Source organism: Haliotis rubra, unplaced genomic scaffold (genome assembly GCF_003918875.1).
Source record: "Haliotis rubra isolate DU_JTF1 unplaced genomic scaffold, ASM391887v1 Scf8, whole genome shotgun sequence".
NCBI classification, from domain to species: domain Eukaryota; kingdom Metazoa; phylum Mollusca; class Gastropoda; order Lepetellida; family Haliotidae; genus Haliotis; species Haliotis rubra.
In genome coordinates this window covers 4,528,484-4,549,770 of record NW_025767523.1, presented here as the reverse complement: position 1 = coordinate 4,549,770, position 21,287 = coordinate 4,528,484, and the positions used below count along the sequence as shown (strand labels likewise).

At 39.5% G+C, this 21,287-nt stretch overlaps 1 protein-coding gene and 1 long non-coding RNA gene across 3 annotated transcripts; both read right to left on the bottom strand.

Moving 5' to 3' along the window:
- Positions 1-3,851: 3,851 nt before the first annotated feature.
- On the bottom strand, positions 3,852-19,826 carry LOC124261462. 2 transcript variants are annotated; one of them, XM_046695777.1, is made up of 8 exons: positions 19,745-19,826; positions 19,424-19,491; positions 19,117-19,197; positions 12,913-12,954; positions 12,345-12,401; positions 11,531-11,587; positions 11,205-11,261; positions 3,852-3,974 (listed from the first exon to the last, which is right to left on the bottom strand). In XM_046695777.1, exons 1-8 carry the CDS (start codon positions 19,749-19,751, stop codon positions 3,912-3,914), a joined length of 432 nt encoding a protein of 143 aa, XP_046551733.1. In that variant the 5' UTR covers positions 19,752-19,826; the 3' UTR covers positions 3,852-3,911. The 2 variants fall into 2 exon arrangements, with proteins under 2 accessions (XP_046551733.1, XP_046551734.1); XM_046695778.1 differs by lacking the exon at positions 3,852-3,974 and adding an exon at positions 10,841-10,923.
- LOC124261463 lies at positions 17,386-18,351 on the bottom strand. Its single transcript, XR_006894329.1, has 3 exons — positions 18,292-18,351; positions 17,732-17,788; positions 17,386-17,445 (listed from the first exon to the last, which is right to left on the bottom strand). It is a non-coding gene; the product is annotated as an uncharacterized LOC124261463 (long non-coding RNA).
- Positions 19,827-21,287: the final 1,461 nt, after the last annotated feature.

Genomic DNA, 21,287 nt, shown 5'->3' with positions numbered 1-21,287 from the left:
TGTGCAACAATTACGTTGTGAATGTCTTCACTCGGAGAGTGTGCAACAATTATGTTGTGAATGTGTTCACTCTGAGAGTGTGCAACAATTACATTGTGAATGTCTTCATTCGGTGAGTGTGCAACAATTATGTTGTGAATGTCTTCACTCGGAGAGTGTGCAACAATTATGTTGTGAATGTCTTTACACTGAGAGTGTGCAACAGTTGTTGGAAAACATGGCTTGACATGGATGGGATTTGAATCCTTAAATATTCACCTCGGTGAATACCAACAGAATTTTAAGAACATTTTTGTAAAACCCAAGCCTTGGGAAGAGACTTTCAACATTATCTTATTGATGAAAGAAAAATATGCTATTTTTTGTTTCTTGTTTAACGCCTCACTCAGCAATATTCCAGCAGAGACCATATAATAGATATATGGTCTCTGATTCCAGCTACATGACAGCATTGATCTGTGTAGTTGGGATACGATGACTTGTGTCAACCAAGTCAGCGAGCCTGACCACCCAATCTCATAAGTTGCCTCTTATGACAAGCTGGGTTGCTGAAGGCCAATTCTACCCGGCTCTTCAAATTTGTGAGATGGTCATGTCATCAGGAGATATCACACCCATGCATGCACGCACGCACTGAAGGCCAATTCTACCCGGCTCTTCAAATTTGTGAGATGGTCATGTCATCAGGAGATATCACACGCATGCACACACTGAAGACCAATTCTACCCGGCTCTTCAAATTTGTGAGATGGTCATGTCATCAGGAGATATCACACCCATGCACGCATGCACGCACTGAAGGCCAATTCTACCTGGCTCTTCAAATTTGTGAGATGGTCATGTCATCAGGACATATAACACGCACGCACGCATGCACACACTGAAGGCCAATTCTACCCGGCTCTTCAAATTTGTGAGATGGTCATGTCATCAGGAGATAATTTGTGAGATGGACATGTCATCAGGACATATAACACGACGCGACGCGCATGCACACTGAAGGCCAATTCTACCCGGCTCTTCAAATTTGTGAGATGGTCATGTCATCAGGAGATATCACACCCATGCACACACACACTGAAGGCCAATTCTACCTGGCTCTTCAAATTTGTGAGATGGTCATGTCATCAGGACATATAACACGCACGCACGCATGCACACACTGAAGGCCAATTCTACCCGGCTCTTCAAATTTGTGAGATGGTCATGTCATCAGGAGATATCACACCCATGCACGCACGCACTGAAGGCCACTTCTACCCGGCTCTTCAAATTTGTGAGATGGTCATGTCATCAGGAGATATCACACCCATGCACGCGCACACACTGAAGGCCAATTCTACCCGGCTCTTCAAATTTGTGAGATGGTCATGTCATCAGGAGATATCACACTCATGCATGCACACACTGAAGGCCAATTCTACCCGACTCTTCAAATTTGTGAGATGGACATGTCATCAGGACATATAACACACGTACGCATGCACACACTGAAGGCCAATTCTACCCGGCTCTTCAAATTTGTTAGATGGTCATGTCATCAGGAGATATCACACTCATGCATGCACACACTGAAGGCCAATTCTACCCGACTCTTCAAATTTGTGAGATGGACATGTCATCAGGACATACAACACGCACGCATGCACACACTGAAGGCCAATTCTACCCGGCTCTTCAAATTTGTTAGATGGTCATGTCATCAGGAGATATCACACTCATGCATGCACACACTGAAGGCCAATTCTACCCGACTCTTCAAATTTGTGAGATGGACATGTCATCAGGACATATAACACGCACGCATGCACACACTGAAGGCCAATTCTACCCGGCTCTTCAAATTTGTGAGATGGTCATGTCATCAGGAGATATCACACCCATGCACGCACACACTGAAGGCCAATTCTACCCGGCTCTTCAAATTTGTGAGATGGTCATGTCATCAGGAGATATCACACCCATGCACGCACACACTGAAGGCCAATTCTACCCGTCTCTTCAAATTTGTGAGATGGTCATGTCATCAGGAGATATCACACCCATGCACGCACGCACACTGAAGGCCAATTCTACCAGACTCTTCAAATTTGTGAGATGGTCATGTCATCAGGAGATATCACACTCATGCACGCACACACTGAAGGCCAATTCTACCCGGCTCTTCAAATTTGTGAGATGGTCATGTCATCAGGAGATATCACACCCATGCACGCACGCACTGAAGGCCAATTCTACCAGACTCTTCAAATTTGTGAGATGGTCATGTCATCAGGAGATATCACACTCATGCACACACACACACACACACACACACACACACACCAGAAATGGAGTTTCTCTTCTTATACCCATTTCTTACTCATTGCATTTGGATACCTACAGCAGTTGAGTGAAAAAAAATAATTTTAGTATCTTTAAATATCCTAAAATATCCAAAGGCTCCAGTTCACCAGTATATTGATCTTTATAGCAAGTTTTACTACTAAAGCATAAAGATTGTGGTCAGGAAAAGAGATGGAGGACAGAAAAATTAACTGACCTGCTGATGGTTATATCCCCATCCTACCAAATATAACAGCCCTATCAAGACCCAATCAAAGAATCCTTAACACTCCCCACCCCCCATACACACAGAGGCATGCATGCATGCATGCACGAGCACATGCACATGCAACCCCAACCCACACCCCCACCCAACCCTAAAATATGAAATGTAATGTAGGGTCCTTCAGAGCTTCTGCTTGTGCTTGAACAAGCTTATGACACTGAATATGCTCCTTGTGCTTTTGTGCACTTCAAGGTACTTTCCCATTATCAGATATTACAGACACAAAAACTTGACATTAAGCCATTAAAAAATACTACAGGACAAAAATATTCAACTTTTAAATTAAAAACTTTTATTTTCACCTCCTACATATACATATACATTTACATTACAACATACAGTAAAAATACAGCATCAACACAATTTAAAATATTCAATATTCATATCAAAAGTAAACATATGAATATGACACAGTACATATACACTATCACAAGTAACAGTAAACTCATGTATATTTAAGAAAAATAGTTTATAGTAAAATAACAATCTCCATTCTGCAAATTGCAGGCAAGTGTTCAGTCATGAAAACATGTTTCACCACTTGTTTAACATATTTTTAGCTATTTAGGAGTTTATGAAGAGTCAAAAGTACAAATGTATTTTTCTTCATTGGGTTATCTGATTAAGCACCATTAGATTTATTTACAATCATCACAGATTCAATCAATTTAATTGTATAATGTCTAGAAATATACATCATTAGAATGACATTGATTAGAGGTTGTCAATCATCTTCATGTATATTGACTTTTTATATATTACATGTCTATTTTTCTGATGATCTAACCCTCTTGTAAACATTCATAATGCTGATTTTGACCCGTGTCATCTTTAACCTAGATACACAAGCACACACACACACATGCACGCACACACACACAACCCCAGTCACCTCTTCACCCCCATCTCATCTCATATCCCCAACCACCAACCCCAAACCTACAGACAACTTACTGTTGTCATATTCTGACTGTTATGAAGTCAGCTGATTATCACTTATATCTTGGCGTGTTTCACTGCTGCCTGTTTTTCTCCCAGAATCATAACTAACCAATATGTCAGTTCTCCAAGAAACATAATGAATCCACATACCAATTCCCAAAGAATTTGAATAAAATCATGATTCTCCTAGAATAATACTTAATTTAATCTGTGCTGCCTTAGAGTTCAAACAGTTATGTGGTGAGCAGTCTATCTTAGAACCCTGACCCAAGGTGCCTGATCTCAGTTGACCTTCCCTACTAGCCCCCAACATATACCCTACCCCCACCCTTCTACTGCCATTCACTAATGCTTCCATCTAGGATCCATATCGCCACTGTATGTGTTGTAACTTTGGCTTGGCCAGGTAGCTCACAGGCACCTGAAAACAAGAGACAGGTTCTCTATAGATGCAGTGTCCCAACAGGTAGTCCAAATATTTAATGTTCAGTCTAATATTTCTTAATGATTACATGGTCTGTCAGTCTCCCATTTGGAAGTCAAAATATTGAATTTTCTACAATATCTCTCAATGAGAACAATGTCGTTAACTTTCTTGAACTATCAAAATATAACATGGTGTATGTAAAATCAAATGAGGATTTATAACTGATGGCAAATTAATTCAGTTCATTCAAGCCTCACCCTGATGATCCAAATGGTAGAATATTGTGATATAGAATATAATTAGATTGTATATATTTAATAATGAATCTATAACTGTTCACATAAATGAGTTGTTTTAAACCTAAGATACATTTTGTTGATGTTCATTAAAATCAGGATTGCAAAAGATGGATGCCTCACCCTTGGATTGATCCTGCACAGATGGATGGTGAGTTGTCAGATATTGGGCCAGCAGCCATCTGTAAAGTAGATACACTCATTCACTTAATGTCATGCACGTACAATGTTTCATTACTGAGATATGATAAGCAAGAAAGCTAACCCATGGACAAATATGTAGCTACAAACATTTCCAGTAAAGGGAGACAACTTGTACAGCCTCTATTACTCGCAATGAAAGATATGTTTCATCACAGACGATTTATATAATATGGTATCTGGTTTCATCCAGTGATTAATTGTTTTACTTCAGTTCTTAGAAGCAAATTCTTTCACCTAATCTAATGTTAGTTATTGAAAGTGTTTTAACGTGTTACAAAAGGACTTACTTGTTGTTTCATCACGGAGTACTGAGCATACGCTGCCTGTGCAGGAATGGTGTCCATCTACAATGTAGACAAAAGGATCACCTGGACTATTCAAAAGCAAGATAGTTTTCATATTGAATCAGGAGGATATGGAACCTCTACAAGAGGCGCAATTTAAGATTTAGGAAAGACTTCCGCCCGTATCCCCCCTTAGATTTCATTCTAGTTAAATCATATCACCTGAATATATGTTTCTCATCTGATAAGGATGAGTTTTAACATGTTTCGTTGATTGTATCTGAACATACTGAAAGGCATATACTGGTTTCTTACTGGCAAGTCAGAGATTTCAGATCGTAAACTTGGGGTTATATATTAAAACGGGAACAGGTTAAAAGGGCCAAAACTGGACATTAAAACGATACATGCCCACTGGCACCAAACAAGTTGGAGAAAACTGATCCCATATTCTGTCCCAAATGGCCCAAAATATGTTGATGGATCCCCAACTCTAAGTGTGACAATGAGTAGAACTGGAACTCTCATTACCTAAGTGTGACAATGAGTTGAGAATGGTAAAACTAAACCTCTATACCTGAGAGTGGAAGACGGAATACTGCATGTATCCACCTTGAGCAGGAAGAGAGTCCATCTGCAGAGGGAAGAGGAACAGATACAGACAAGGAAACAGACACAGACACAGACGCAGACACAGACAAGGAAACAGACGCAGACACAGAGAAGGAAACAGACTCAGATACAGACACAGACACTCCTTCAGCTGTATCCACCCAGCCTCGGGACAGATACAACGTTCTATGTTCCGCACCATGAGTAACGGGGCGTGGTTTACTATATCATAAGTTAACGACTGGGTTAGGTAAGCAGTATATAATCAGGCTGTAGATAATCGAGTTTCAGTCAAGACAAACCAGTGGTTGATATTATCAGCAACAACACCCCGGGCCAGCTAGGTGAGATGACACTCGATCCCCGAATCTGACCACCCGATCTATATCAATCATCTGATGACAGGTCACTTGGGAGTATAATCCAATAGCCAAACTCTAAAATTATGTTTAGGCATGCTCAAAAACGAATGGTCCCAATCACTGATTCACTAATATTGACAGCAGAAGCACATGTTCTGCCAGTTAACTTCCGCTATATATTTACCTGTGAATCATCTGGAGTCTCTGCTGTGTCCATTGGCAACTCCTGAAAATACATAGATATAATCTTTATTACACTTCTTGTACGTACTGTCTGTGGACAATGTTCACGTACGGCTGAAAAGCTTTCCTAGTGACGGTTTCTAACTGTTATTCGGTTCTCACTATTAATCGCGATAGCGGGTTTTACAGCGCTTGTTAGCGCTAGTTAGCATCCTTTTAGCAATATCCGGCGAGGTGCACCAGAAAGGGGATCACAAATCGCAATAATGCACGTGTATAAAAATAACCTGTTTGTCTATAGTTCCATGAAATCACATACCCCAGTCAATGAATCCTGGTTCCACATGAGGGCATCACCATCTTTGTCGTAGAAGTGGTACAGCTGCCTCAATAGATAACCCTGTGACCAGAAAATATTGAAATTAGTTCATAATATATCTTCTGTCATAGCATGCAGTTCCAGTTTTATATCGGATCCACAGATCTTAAAAATAACATCACGTATAGCTGTGTGATTTTTTTTTATTGATTTGCAAATTATGTATATAATTCATAAATAATAATGAGAGGAATTCACACAAATGGGAAATAATTATAAAATGGGTAGATGAAGGGTCCAGTCTCACCTGGTGAAAGAGTGAAGCTTCAGTGCTGTTTATACGGGTTTGCAAGAAATATTGTCTGGCGTCAAATTCTGCAGAGAGAAGACACGTTGCCTACATTACCAAATTCTTCAGTGACTAAACTTTATACAAAATCTTGATGAAGTATGTATACTTATCAGATAAGGCTTTGATAGTTCATTTAAGACAGCGCAATTGATGTGTAATAAAGCTAACACTTTTGGATTCGTTGTAGCAACCCACAAGTTTGTAGAAAAAAATGACATTTCTGTTAGTAAACAGTAAACGTGCCATATTAATCAAATTAATGAATTCATTGACAAAGAATAACATCTAGTAAATAGTAAATACAACAAACTGCGAGTTAAAGGTGTTCCCTTGATGGTCAACGCTTACCTGCCATTACTACGGCTAAATGTTGAATATGTTATCCTGTCAAGAGGTGAAAATGCTTCCTTGCCAATAGACGTGTTACGTCACAGAGCACGAACGTAACAATGCCGATGATGTCATAGCTACTACTCTTCCAAGGGGCGCAACTCTGGCACTAAGTTTCCTTGGCGCCCTCGTTCGAAACGTTTAACTTACTTAGGGTGATTTTAAAAAGAATTTTCCTTATAAAACGTGTATGATTCTAACTGTTTCATATTTTATTTCCACCAGTGATGTCATGGCATACAAAATGTGGTGGAACCAACACTGATTGGCTAGTTTCATGAGTTTGAGAGCGAATAAGTAAATTGATTTGTGAGTGAAGGTCACTGACTGTTTGAGTGAGTGGGAGACTTAAACAAAGCCACAATGATATGTAATGAGTTTGTGTTCCGGAAATTTGAATTCCCATAATGCTAGGGTCAAGGACATTTTGTGTCTGATTTTTCTGAAGAGGGAGAGCTAGTAGGCACTCAGTTGGTATCAGTCCAAGGTGACATGTCTAGCTCAGTCAGTAATCTATATAGAATTAACTGATTAAACGATTACTTGATACGGGGGGAAATAAGAGACTGCCTCCCACTCGACATGAGGTGCCTGATGTCAACAACGACTGTTACGGGTGGCTGTGTGCCGAGAACTTTTACCAATACCCTTTTAACTCGAGGGAGTTTCCTCCCGCGGTACATAAACCATTTAAAGGTTTGATATTTAGAAAGATGAACATGTGTGTACACCATACATAAGTCAATGATGCGTAAATCGTACTTGGTAAATTGTTCGCCTGTTGTTTGGGTTCGGATCCCTGAAGATCCGGATTAGAATTCTCCTTCAGCAACAACCCATGTTTGTTCTAAAAGGCGACTAGCGGCTTCGGATGGTCAGGCTCTCTGGTTAAGACATATCATCGTATCCAAATTGCGTAGATCGATGCTCATGCTGTTGATCACTGGATTGTCTGGTCCAGACTCGATTATTTACAGGCCGCCGTCATGTAGCTGGAAAATGACTGACTCTGGCGTTAAACAACAAACACACGAACGATTGGGTTCTACGCCAGGGCACTTCTAGTGATACACTCAGTCGAATGTAACCGACAGTGGCATTGAGGGGATTTGTTAATGGTGGGGAAAGGGGAACAGCCAATATAATAGCCATTTCAAAGACCCGATCTACCTTTAACCACCACACCCCCAATCCACCCAAAATAATATATGACCAGTCCCTCACAACCGTGGCACTTGGCAACCAACCATCTGCTATTTGGCGATTGTTACGTCATCTAAATCACAAAAACTTTTTTTCTAGTCATGAGTGAATTTGTTGATATAGGAATAGTCAGATAGTAGCTTGGGGGCTGGGACTGGTTCTTTATCTACAGAATCATCATGTTTATCAATATCAGTGAAAAATGTCCCCTTCATGAGTTCATCAATGAAACCACGAGACAAATGTACAGTGTACAGACTCAGACCGTATTATGTCAGGTATTGTTTTTCAAAACGATGCATGTTACTTGTCTCATTTCTCCAGTAAAAGTAACAATTTGTCCATTTTGAATGTTCAAAGCCCTCCCCTTCCAACCTCCTTAGCTCACTCTAACGGCGGTATTCACAAGTAGCACTGTGTATCACTTCTGAACTCATCACTAGAATCTAAATGTGAAAACGGCAAAGGGGGTTAGAAAAACTAGATTCGTGTTGTTTTGTAAGTGTGGTTTGCGTTCGTTTGAAGCTGAGTAACGTATCAATCGGGAAAATGGTCCATCATAATCTGACCCTAGGTCATCACCATGGAGTAGCCAATCACGGACGTGGAAATCGATCTCACACATACAGTAGTTGGCCATAAGTGAGTAATCATTAGTGAAACTTTAATAGACTTATACATGTTGATTAACTGTTGCAAGAATAATTTTCACAACTTGAGTAGAAGTCACTGTATTTTGATATTGTGCGAAAATCTTGGAAATCATCTTCAGCTACGTGTACATAATTTTCTTTCATCTTTCCGTTGATTACTATCGAATGACACCTGATTAAGCACTATATATAAGTACAACTTTTAATCTATCCCATAGACAGCCATCATAATATACGTTGTTTAAATAGTTGCAGTTTTCTTAATAATGATCGGAAAAATTAATGGAAATTATGTGTATGTAGCTGAGATGATTTCCCTGCTGGTACATACGTATTGAAAGCAATTCGACCGAAACTAAATTTATGAAAATTAGTCTTGCAAGAGTTAATTAACATGCAAGTCTATAGGAATTTCACAAATGAAGGGGGGCGGTGGGGAAGCCTGATGGTTAAAGCGTTCGCTCGTCACGCCGAAGACCCGGGTTCGATTCCCCACATGGGTACAATGTGTGAAGCTCATTTCTGGTGTCCCCCGCCGTGATATTGCTGGAATATTGCTAAAAGCGGCGTAAAACTAAACTCACTCACTCACAAATGATGACTCACTTATGGCCAACTACTGTAGGTTCGATACTAGTTTTCACACATAGGTTTGTGGTGGTATGTGGTCCTGTGCAAAGAGCTCAGTTCTCAATCAGGTGAAGTTTTCAAGAACGCTGGGCGCGGAGAGTCCGTGGATGGGTGACCGTGTTTGGCAGCTTGACTCCTGAGAGGTTCTAGGACTTCGGTGCTGCCCCACAACGAAGCACATTATGATACATGTAGGTCTCACCTTAGGCAAAATTGCCTCTGTTCACCCAGCAGAAAATGGGTACCCGGTGGGATAAGTCATGTGACTATAACGTTCTAGTGCCTAACAGGCAGCTTCGGCTATAAACATATCTGGCGTGGGGTTTAGCGCTATATAAATAGGCGCGTAAGAAACAGTTATGAGTGCACCGTGACCCGGGTTTGAAAATCATGGATTGTGTTGATTCATGTCTCAACTGACCAGTGTATGCTTATGGCACTCAATACGTAACTGGTACATCATTCTATTTCAGGTCTCTATCTTAGTATGTCATATTAGATCCATAAACAACCCTCAGTATTAAAAATATAAAAACAAAACAAAAATATGATAAAACTTCTTTATTCTATATAAGTACATTCACAAAGTATAGTAACAATACAGCATAGATATGCATAAATATCAACAACATTAAGATTTGATAACAAAAGAAGGTATGTCAGTATGACACAGTACGTGTTTACAATATCACAAGTAACAGTAAATAGATGTATATTCAGTACAAACAGTTTGGAGTAAAATAACACTCTCAGTGATGGCAGCAAATGTTCATTCATAAAGACACGTGTCACCCTTTGGTGAATACATCTTAAAACATTTAAGCAGCTTATCAAAATTCAGTATATATTTCTCTATATTCTCCAGTTTAGCACCATTTCAAAGCTGCCAATCATCTATATTGACCTCTAATGTTTGTTTTCCGTTGATTTGAATCCCTTGCAAACATCAACAGTGTACATTCTGACCAATGTCATGGTTAATGGTGGACCTCCATGTCACACACTACTCCCAGCTCCTACCCTAAACATTAGAGAGACCTGGCAGTTGTCAAGTGAACTGATCATCGACTGATGACGGGGATTCTTTCTCTGCTGGCTTTCTATAGCTGTGTAAAATCCGTCCAGGTATTTACAATTACCCCACATATCTCCGAGAATTTAAAGTTAGTCCACTTATCCATTCTCTTGGAAGTACCAACATGCTAACATAACAATGCATCATTATATATATTGCCATGACTCTGCCAGTTGCAACCATCGTCTCTCAAGTGTGTGCCACGCACGCACGCACGCACACACGCACACACACTCTGATATGTGATACAAGAGCATACACTACCCTCCCCTGACCCCTCCCACCCCTCTACTCCCCCCTTTCACTAATGCTTCCATCTAGGGTCCATATCGCCACTGTACAAGTTGTAACTTTGGCTTGGCCAGGTAGCTCACTGGCACCTGAAAACAAGATACAGGTTGTTTATAGATGCAGTGCCCCAACAGGTAGTCCAAATATCTAATGTTCAGTCTAATACTTCTAATGGTCTGTCATAAATAGACTATTGTGATAAAGAATATAATTAGGATTGTATATATCTAATAATGATTCTATAACAGTTCTTAATGACATAAATGAATTGTTTTTAAACTTTATAAGATGCAATATGTTGATGTTAATTAAAAATCAGGATATAAAACAGATTGGAAAATGTATTGAGTTCAATTCATTCAAGCCTCACCCTTGGTGATCCTGCACAGTTGGATGGTGTGTTGTCAGATACTGGGCCAGCAGCCATCTGTAAAGTAGATACACTCATTCACTTAATGTCATGCACGTACAATGTTTCATTACTAAGATATGATAAGCAGAAAAGCTAACCATGGACAAATATTAAAACATTTTATTAATAGTTAAAACATTGGCAGTAAAGGGAGACTTGCAATGAAAGATATGTTTCATCCGACAAGTGATTAATTGTTTTACTTCAGTTCTCAGAAGCAAATTCTTTCACCTAATCTAACGTTAGTTATTGAAAGTGTTTTAACGTGTTACAAAAGGACTTACTTGTGGTTTCATCACGGAGTACTGAGCATACGCTGCCTGTGCAGGAATGGTGTCCATCTACAATGTAGACAAAAGGATCAATTCAGTTTTCATATTGAATCAGGGGAATGAGTAACCTCTACAAGATTCACTGGCCTCTGATTGGCAAGTCGGAGATTTCGAATCGTAAACTTGGGAATACTTCTTTGAGTGGCATTTTAGAAGTTGGGAAGTACAATATAGAACAAACGTTATGGATAACAACTTCTTTTTATTCGTGAGTGCGACGTTTCGATACAGATTCTTGTACCGTTGTCAAGCATAATGGGACATGAAGAGGGGGGAAGTGTATATATACTGGATGTAACAATGTAATGCACTAATCAACCAAGCCCAATCTACTGTATAAACTCTGCTGTTTAAACATCTCATTATTATTTGAACATCATTGGCTTCCACGCCTGTCCTTTGTCTACTCTCTGGCTTCATCAACTTTCTGCCTTATGCTTGACAACGGTACAAGAATCTGTATCGAAACGTCGCACTCACGAATAAAAAGAAGTTGTTATCCATAAAGTTTGTTCTATATTGAACTTGGGAATATATATCTAAACCATACATGCACACTGGCACAAAAAAGTGTCTGTCCCAAATGGCCCAAGCATTGTGCACCTCCAGCTCTCCTGAAGTATGTAGTGATGGATCTCTGATTTCCTAAGTGTGACAATGAGTTGAGAACGGTTGAACCTCTATACCTGAGAGTTTACAGACCGCCGCCATATAGCTGGGATATTGCTGAGTGCGGCGTAAAACTAAACTCACTCACTCACTATACCTGAGAGTGGAAGACGGAATATTGCATGTATCCACCTTGAGCAGGAAGAGAGTCCATCTGCAGAGGGAAGAGGAACAGATACAGACAAGGAAACAAATTCAGATACAGACAAGGAAACAGACGCAGACACAGACAAGGAAACAGACACAGACACAGACACTCCTTCAGCTGTATCCACCCAGCTTCGGGACAGATACAACGTTCTATGTTCCGCACCATGAGTAACATGGGGCGTGGTTTACTTATATCATAAGAATTAACGACTGGGTTAGGTAAGTAGTATATAGTCAGGCTGTAGATAATCGAGTTTCAGTCAAGACAAACCAGTGGTTGATATTATCAGCAACAACATCCCGGGCCAGCTAGGTGAGATGACACTCGATCCCCGAATCTGACCACCCGATCTATATCAATCATCTAATCACAGGTCACTGGGGAGTATAATCCAATAGCCAAACTCTAAAATTATGTTTAGGCATGCTCAAAAACGAATGGTCCCAATCATTGATTCACTAATATTGACAGGAGAAGCACATGTTCTGCCAGTAAACTTCCTCTATATATTTACCTGTGAATCATCTGTAGTCTCTGTTGTGTCCATTGGCAACTCCTGAAAATACATAGATATCATCGTTATTACACTTCTTGTACGTACTGTCTGTGGACTATGTTCATGTACGGCTGAAAAGCTTTCCTAGTGACGGTTTCTAATTGTTATTCGGTTCTCACTATTAATCGCGATAGCGGGTTTTACAGCGCTAGTTAGCATCCTTTTAGCAATATCCGGCGAGGTGCGCCAGAAAGGGGATCACAAATCGCAATAATGCACGTGTATAAAAATAACCTGTTTGTCTATAGTTAGTTCCATGAAATCACATACCCCAGTCAATGAAACCTGGTTCCACATGAAGGCATCACCATCTTTGTCATAGAAGTGGTACTGCTGCCTCAATAGATAACCCTGTGACCAGAAAATATTGAAATTAGTTCATAATATATCTTCTGTCATAGCATGCAGTTCCAGTTTTATATCGGATCCACACATCTTAAAAATAACATCACGTCTAGCTGTGTGATTTTTTTTATTGATTTGCAAATTATGTATATAATTCATAAATAATAATGAGAGGAATTCACACAAATGGGAAATAATTATAAAATGGGTAGATGAAGGGTCCAGTCTCACCTGGTGAAAGAGTGAAGCACCAGTGCTGTTTATACGGGTTTGCAAGAAATATTGTCTGGCGTCAAATTCTGCAGAGAGAAGACACACTGCCTACATTACCAATGTCTTCAGTGACTAAACTTTATACAAAATCTTGATGAAGTATGTATACTTATCAGATAAGGCTTTGATAGTTCATTTAAGACAGCGCAATTGATGTGTAATAAAGCTAACACTTTTGGATTCGTTGTAGCAACCCACAAGTTTGTAGAAAAAAATGACATTTCTGTTAGTAAACGTAAACAGTAAACGTGCCATATTAATCAAATTAATGAATTCATTGACAAAGAATAACATCTAGTAAATAGTAAATACAACAAACTGCGAGTTAATGGTGTTCCCTTGATGGGCAACGCTTACCTGCCATTACTACGGCTAAATGTGGAATCTTTTATCCTGTCAAGAGGTGAAAATGCTTCCTTGCCAATAGACAGTGTTACGTCACAGAGCACGAACGTAACAATGCCGATGATGTCATAGCTACTACTCTTCCAAGGGGCGCAACTCTGGCACTAAGTTTTCTTGGCGCTCTCGTTCGAAACGTTTAACTTACTTAGGCTGAGTTTTAGAAAGAATTTTCCTTATAAAACGTGTATGATTCTAACTGTTTCATTTGTTATTTCCACCAGTGATGTCATGGCATACAAAATGTGGTGGAACCAACATGATTAACTAGTTTGATGTGTTTGAGAGCGAATAAGTAAATTGATTTGTGAGTGAAGGTCACTGACTGTTTGAGTGAGTGGGAGACTTAAACAAAGCCACAATTATATCCAATGAGTTTTCCGTTCCGGAAATTTGAATTCCCATAATGCTAGGGTCAAGGATACAGTGTGTCTGATTTTTCTGAAGAGGGAGGGCTAGTGGGCACTCAGTTGGTATCAGTCCAAGGTGACATGTCTAGCTCAGTCAGTAATCCATATAGAATCAACTGATTAAACGATTACATGATACGGAAATAAGAGACTGCCTCCCACTCGACATGAGGTGCCTGATGTCAACAACGACTGTTACGGGTGGCTGTGTGCCGAGAACTTTTACCAATACCCTTTTAACTCGAGGGAGTTTCCTCCCGCGGTACATAAACCATTTAAAGGTTTGATATTTAGAAAGATGAACATGTATGTACACCATACATTAATCAATGATGCGTAAATCGTACTTGGTAAATTGTTCGCCTGTTGTTTGGGTTCGGATCCCTGAAGATCAGGATTAAAATTCGTCTTCAGCAACAACCCATGCTTGTTCTAAATGGCGACTAGCGGACTCGGGTGGTCAGGCTCTCTGGTTAACACATGTCATCGTATCCCAATTGCGTAGATCGATGATCATGCTGTTGATCACTGGATTGTCTGGTCCAGACTCGATTATTTACAGGCCGCCGTCATGTAGCTGGAATATTACTGAGTCTGGCGTTAAACAACAAACACACGAACGATTGGGTTCTACGCCGGGGCACTTCTAGTGATACACTCAGTCGAATGTAACCGACAGTGGCATTGAGGGGATTTGTTAATGGTGGGGAAAGGGGAACAGCCAATATAATAGCCATTTCAAAGACCCGATCTACCTTTAACCACCACACCCCCAACCCACCAAAAATAATATATGACCAGTCCCTCACAACCGTGGCACTTCATCTAAATCACAAAAACTTTTTTTCTAGTCATGAGTGAATTTGTTGATATAGGAATAGTCACATAGTAGCTCGGGGGCTGGGAATGGTTCTTTATCTACAGAATCATCATGTTGATCAGTGAAAAATGTCCCCTTCATGAGTCTCATCAACCTATTCAGACAATGACCTACCTTTCAGCCGATCCGAATTTTCTCGTCTGAAAGTAAAAATAGACATCACAAACAACTATGGTTCCACTGAATTCCAATTCCTTGTTTCATAAGAAAACGGTACTTACAAATGAATTTTAATTTTAAACTTTAATAATGTCTATATTTTATGGCGAGGTGTAGGCAGCATGACCTTAACTCAGACGTCACAGATTGCCCCTGTTTGATGAGGTCGTAAAATGATTTACACTGCATCTGACTCACTGGTTACACCTGTTATGTATTTTTCGCGCTTATTCAGTGTAGTTCTGTAACGCACAATGTGATTGATATAATATCAATTCCGTACCAGACCGCCAAACTTTTCTAGCGGCAAAGCCTCGTTATGATATTTCCACAATTTCCAGGTTTCCGTTTGTCAGAGCTCGCTGTACGACAGAGCACGCTGCACGACGTGTTTGCGGGGATTAGAAGGAGCGTAGTGTTGCAATATACAAGTGCGTAGATGTATCTAATAATACTGATTAATATTTATGTATCCATCTAAATGAATTGGTCGCAAACTTCTGACTGGTTATTGTGGTAAGTTGCGCAATAGAACGGAACCCAGTCAACAGGAAACGACACTGTTGTGTAATCAATGTTTTGACTTGACCCGGGTTTGAACATCAATGATTGTGTTGATTCATGTCCCAACTGACCAGTGTATGCTTATGGCACTCAATACGTAACTGGTTCATCATTCTATTTCAGGTCTCTATCTTAGTATGTAATTATAATATTAGATCCATAAGCAACCCTCAGTATTAAAAATATAAAAAAAAACACAAAAATATGATAAAACTTCTTTATTCTATATAAGTACATTCACAAAGTATAGTAACAATACAGCATAGATATGCATAAATATCAACAACATTAAGATTTGATAACAAAAGAAGGTATGTCAGTATGACACAGTACGTGTTTACAATATCACAAGTAACAGTAAATAGATGTATATTCAGTACAAACAGCTTGGAGTAAAATAACATTCTCAGTGATGGCAGCAAATGTTCATTCATAAAGACACGTGTCACCCTTTGGTGAATACATCTTAAAACATTTAAGCAGCTTATCAAAATTCAGTATATATTTCTCTATATTCTCCAGTTTAGCACCATTTCAAAGCTGCCAATCATCTATATTGACCTCTAATGTTTGTTTTCCGTTGATTTGAATCCCTTGCAAACATCAACAGTGTACATTCTGACCAATGTCATGGTTAATGGTGGACCTCCATGTCACACACTACTCCCAGCTCCTACCCTAAACATTAGAGAGACCTGGCAGTTGTCAAGTGAACTGATCATCGACTGATGACGGGGATTCTTTCTCTGCTGGCTTTCTATAGCTGTGTAAAATCCGTCCAGGTATTTACAATTACCCCACATATCTCCGAGAATTTAAAGTTAGTCCACTTATCCATTCTCTTGGAAGTACCAACATGCTAACATAACAATGCATCATTATATATATTGCCATGACTCTGCCAGTTGCAACCATCGTCTCTCAAGTGTGTGCCACGCACGCACGCACACGCACACACACACGCACACACACACACACACTCTGATATGTGATACAAGAGAATGTAAACTACCCTCCCCCTGACCCCTCTACTCCCCCCTTTCACTAATGCTTCCATCTAGGATCCATATCGCCACTGTACAAGTTGTAACTTTGGCTTGGCCAGGTAGCTCACAGGCACCTGAAAACAAGAGACAGGTCGTTTATAGATGCAGTGTCCCAACAGGTAGTCCAAATATTTAATGTTCAGTCTAATACTTCTAATGGTCTGTCATAAAGAGACTATTGTGATAAAGAATATAATTAGGATTGTATATATCTAATAATGATTCTATAACAGTTCTTAATGACATAAATGAATTGTTTTTAAACTTTATAAGATACAATATGTTGATGTTAATTAAAAATCAGGATATAAAACAGATTGGAAAATGTATTGAGTTCAATTCATTCAAGCCTCACCCTTGGTGATCCTGCACAGTTGGGTGGTGTGTTGTCAGATACTGGGCCAGCAGCCATCTGTAAAGTAGATACACTCATTCACTTAATGTCATGCACGTACAATGTTTCATTACTAAGATATGATAAGCAAAAAAGCTAACCATGGACAAATATTAAAACACTTTATTAATAGTTAAAACATTGGCAGTAAAGGGAGACAACGTGTACAGCCTCTATTACTTGCAATGAAAGATATGTTTCATCCAGTGATTAATTGTTTTACTTCAGTTCTCAGAAGCAAATTCTTTCACCTAATTTAACGTTAGTTATTGAAAGTGTTTTAACGTGTTACAAAAGGACTTACTTGTTGTTTCATCACGGAGTACTGAGCATACGCTGCCTGTGCAGGAATGGTGTCCATCTACAATGTAGACAAAAGGATCACCTGGATTATTCAAACGCAAGATAGTTTTCATATTGAATCAAGGGGATATGGAACCTCTACAAGAGGAGCAATTTAAGATTTAGGAAAGACTTCCGCCCGTATCCCCCCTTAGATTTCATTCTAGTTAAATCATATCACCTGAATATATGTTTCTCATCTGATAAGGATGAGTTTTAACATGTTTCGTTGATTGTATCTGAACATACTGAAAGGCATATACTGGTTTCTTACTGGCAAGTCAGAGATTTCAGATCGTAAACTTGGGGTTATATATTAAAACGGGAACAGGTCAAAAGGGACAAAACTGGACATTAAAACGATACATGCCCACTGGCACCAAACAAGTTGGAGAAAAGAGCCCATATTCTGTCCCAAATGGCCCAAACATTGTGCACCTCCAACTCTCCCGGAACATGTAATGATGGATCTGTCATTTCCTAAGTGTGACAATGAGTTGAGAACTGGTTGAACCTCTATACCTGAGAGTGGAAGACGGAATACTGCATGTATCCACCTTGAGCAGGAAGAGAGTCCATCTGCAGAGGTAAGAGGAACAGATACAGACAAGGAAACAGACGCAGACACACAGACACAGACACTCCTTCAGCTGTATCCACCCAGCCTCGGGACAGATACAACGTTCTATGCTCCGCACCATGAGTAACATGGGGCGTGGTTTACTTATATCATAAGAATTAACGACTGGGTTAGGTAAGTAGTATATAGTCAGGCTGTAGATAATCGAGTTTCAGTCAAGACAAACCAGTGGTTGATATTATCAGCAACAACATCCCAGGTGAGATGACACTCGATCCCCGAATCTGACCACCCGATCTATATCAATCATCTAATCACAGGTCACTGGGGAGTATAATCAAATAGCCAAACTCTAAAATTATGTTTAGGCATGCTAAAAACGAATGGTCCCAATCATTGATTCACTAATATTGACAGGAGAAGCACATGTTCTGCCAGTTAACTTCCGCTATATATTTACCTGCGAATCATCTGGAGTCTCTGTTGTGTCCATTGGCAACTCCTGAAAATACATAGATATAATCTTAATCACACTTCTTGTACGTACTGTCTGTGGACAATGTTCACGTACGGCGGAAAAGCTTTCCTAGTGACGGTTTCTAATTGTTATTCGGTTCTCACTATTAATCGCTATAGCGGATTTACAGCGCTAGTTAGCATCCTTTTAGCAATATCCGGCGAGGTGCGCCAGAAAGGCGATCACAAATCGCAATAATGCACGTGTATAAAAATAACCTGTTTGTCTATAGTTCCATGAAATCACATACCCCAGTCAATGAATCCTGGTTCCACATGAAGGCATCACCATCTTTGTCGTAGAGGTGGTACTGCTGCCTCAATAGATACCCCTGTGACCACAAAATATTGAAATTAGTTCATAATATATCTTCTGTCATAGCATGCAGTTCCAGTTTTATATCGGATCCACAGATCTTAAAAATAACATCACGTATAGCTGTGTGATTTTTTTTTATTGATTTGCAAACTATGTATATAATTCATAAATAATAACGAAAGGAATTCACACAAATGGGAAATAATTATAAAATGGGTAGATGAAGGGTCCAGTCTCACCTGGTGAAAGAGTGAAGCTCCAGTGCTGTTTATACGGGTTTGCAAGAAATATTGTCTGGCGTCAAATTCTGCAGAGAGAAGACATGTTGCCTACATTACCAATATTCTCAACGACTAAACTTTATTTAATATCTTGATGAAATGGGTATAGTTAGCAGAGAATAAGAGAGATTGTAGAGAGATTTGGACATTTCTTTGGGATAACAGTAAACGTGCCATATTAATCAAATTAATGAATTCATTGACAAAGAATAACATCTAGTAAATAGGAAATACAACAAACTGCGAGTTAATGGTGTTCCCTTGATGAGCAATACTTACCTGCCATTACTACGGCTAAATGGTGAATCTTTTATCCTGTCAAAACGTGAAAATGCTTTCGTTCCAATAGACGTGTTACATCACAGAACGTCAGCGTAACAATGCCGATGTCGTCATAGCTACTACTTTTCCAAGGGGCGCAACTCTGACGCGAAGTTTGCTTGGCGCCCTCGTTCAAAACGGGTCACTTTAAAATACGTTTTCATTTATATAACGTGTGTGATTCTAACAGTTTTCAGTGGACATTAAGTTTCCTTGGCGCCCTCGTTCCAGTACTGATCAAACCGTTTCCATTCGACAGAGCGGAAAGTCCACATGCTTTATTAATTAGTGTAATTAAAATGAAATCTTTAAAAACACGTTTCATTCCAACTGTTTAGACATTTGCTTTTCAATTCCATAAATGATCTCATGGTATACAACAGGTGGTCCTTCAGCAATCCATGTTTGTCTTAAGAGGCGTCTAACGAGATCGAGTGGTCAGGCTCCGTGACTTGCTTAATACATTTCATCTGCCAAATGCGTAGATCGATGCTTGACGTCAATCACTGGACTGTCTGGTTCAGACTTGATTATTTTGAGACCCCAGTCGTACAGCTGGGATATTGCTGAGTGCGGCGAATGAACCAACGCATTGTCTTTTTCACCAATAGCAAGTATCTAGATGAAATAATAAATACTATATTGCACGTAAGATTGCCCTTGTTTGCAATATATAAAACCCAAAGTACCGTATTTCATCTAATAAGCGCCCCTGGCGCGTATTTTTTCAACGGACCTCCAGACCCGGCGCTTATTAGAGGCCCGGCGCTTATTAAAATACACTGTATTTTTAAAAGCAGGGATGAGTACATGAAGTTATGATTTAAGGGACCATTCCTTAATATATTTATTTTTAGACCAAGGGAGAATACATTTGCTAAAAAATGCAAAGGTCTATACCCGGCGCTTATTAGAGATCCGGCGCTTATTAGAGGCCCGGTGCTTATTTCTTAAGCACTGCTTTATCCCCGGCGGTTATTAGAGGCCCGGCGCTTTTAGAGGAAATACGGTATTCAGTTTTTACACGTTGATTTTCTTCATTTTCAGACATCCATTTGTCTATTCGTTGCATACATTAATTGGTTTCTGCAATTTTGGAATATGCATGGGAAGAGATTTTTTAAAAAAAGGAGAATAAGGGAATTAACAATACTTTCAGAACAATAATTTGGTGAATTCAAACGAAATTGTCAAAGTTTCCGTCCTATCTGAGACGCAATGACTGACGCAATATCACGCGCAACGACAACGGTATTTATCAACATTTCTGACAACTTCTTTTGGTTACAATAAAAACAACAACAAACTAACAATACGCAGATAGTCAGGATGTTTCTGATTACTTACACCATATATTTATGTACAAGTCAAGGGAAGGACCTTCGCAAAATGCTTCTTACTGATATCAGCTAACCGGCCATTTTGAAAAATTCAGTCATCGCTAATGTTGTCACAGGTCAACATTGTTGTATATATTTGGCAATATTTCTTTCAGGTGAAG

What these genes read in the sequence shown, in the direction of transcription:
- LOC124261462 (XM_046695777.1), bottom strand. An exon ending in GAGCTTCACTCTTTCACCAG is followed by an intron (nt 19,198 to 19,423) that starts GTGAGACTGGAC and finishes TTGTGGTCACAG; the next exon opens with GGGTATCTATTGAGGCAGCA. An exon ending in AGACTACAGATGATTCACAG is followed by an intron (nt 12,402 to 12,912) that starts GTAAATATATAG and finishes TTCCCTCTGCAG; the next exon opens with ATGGACTCTCTTCCTGCTCA.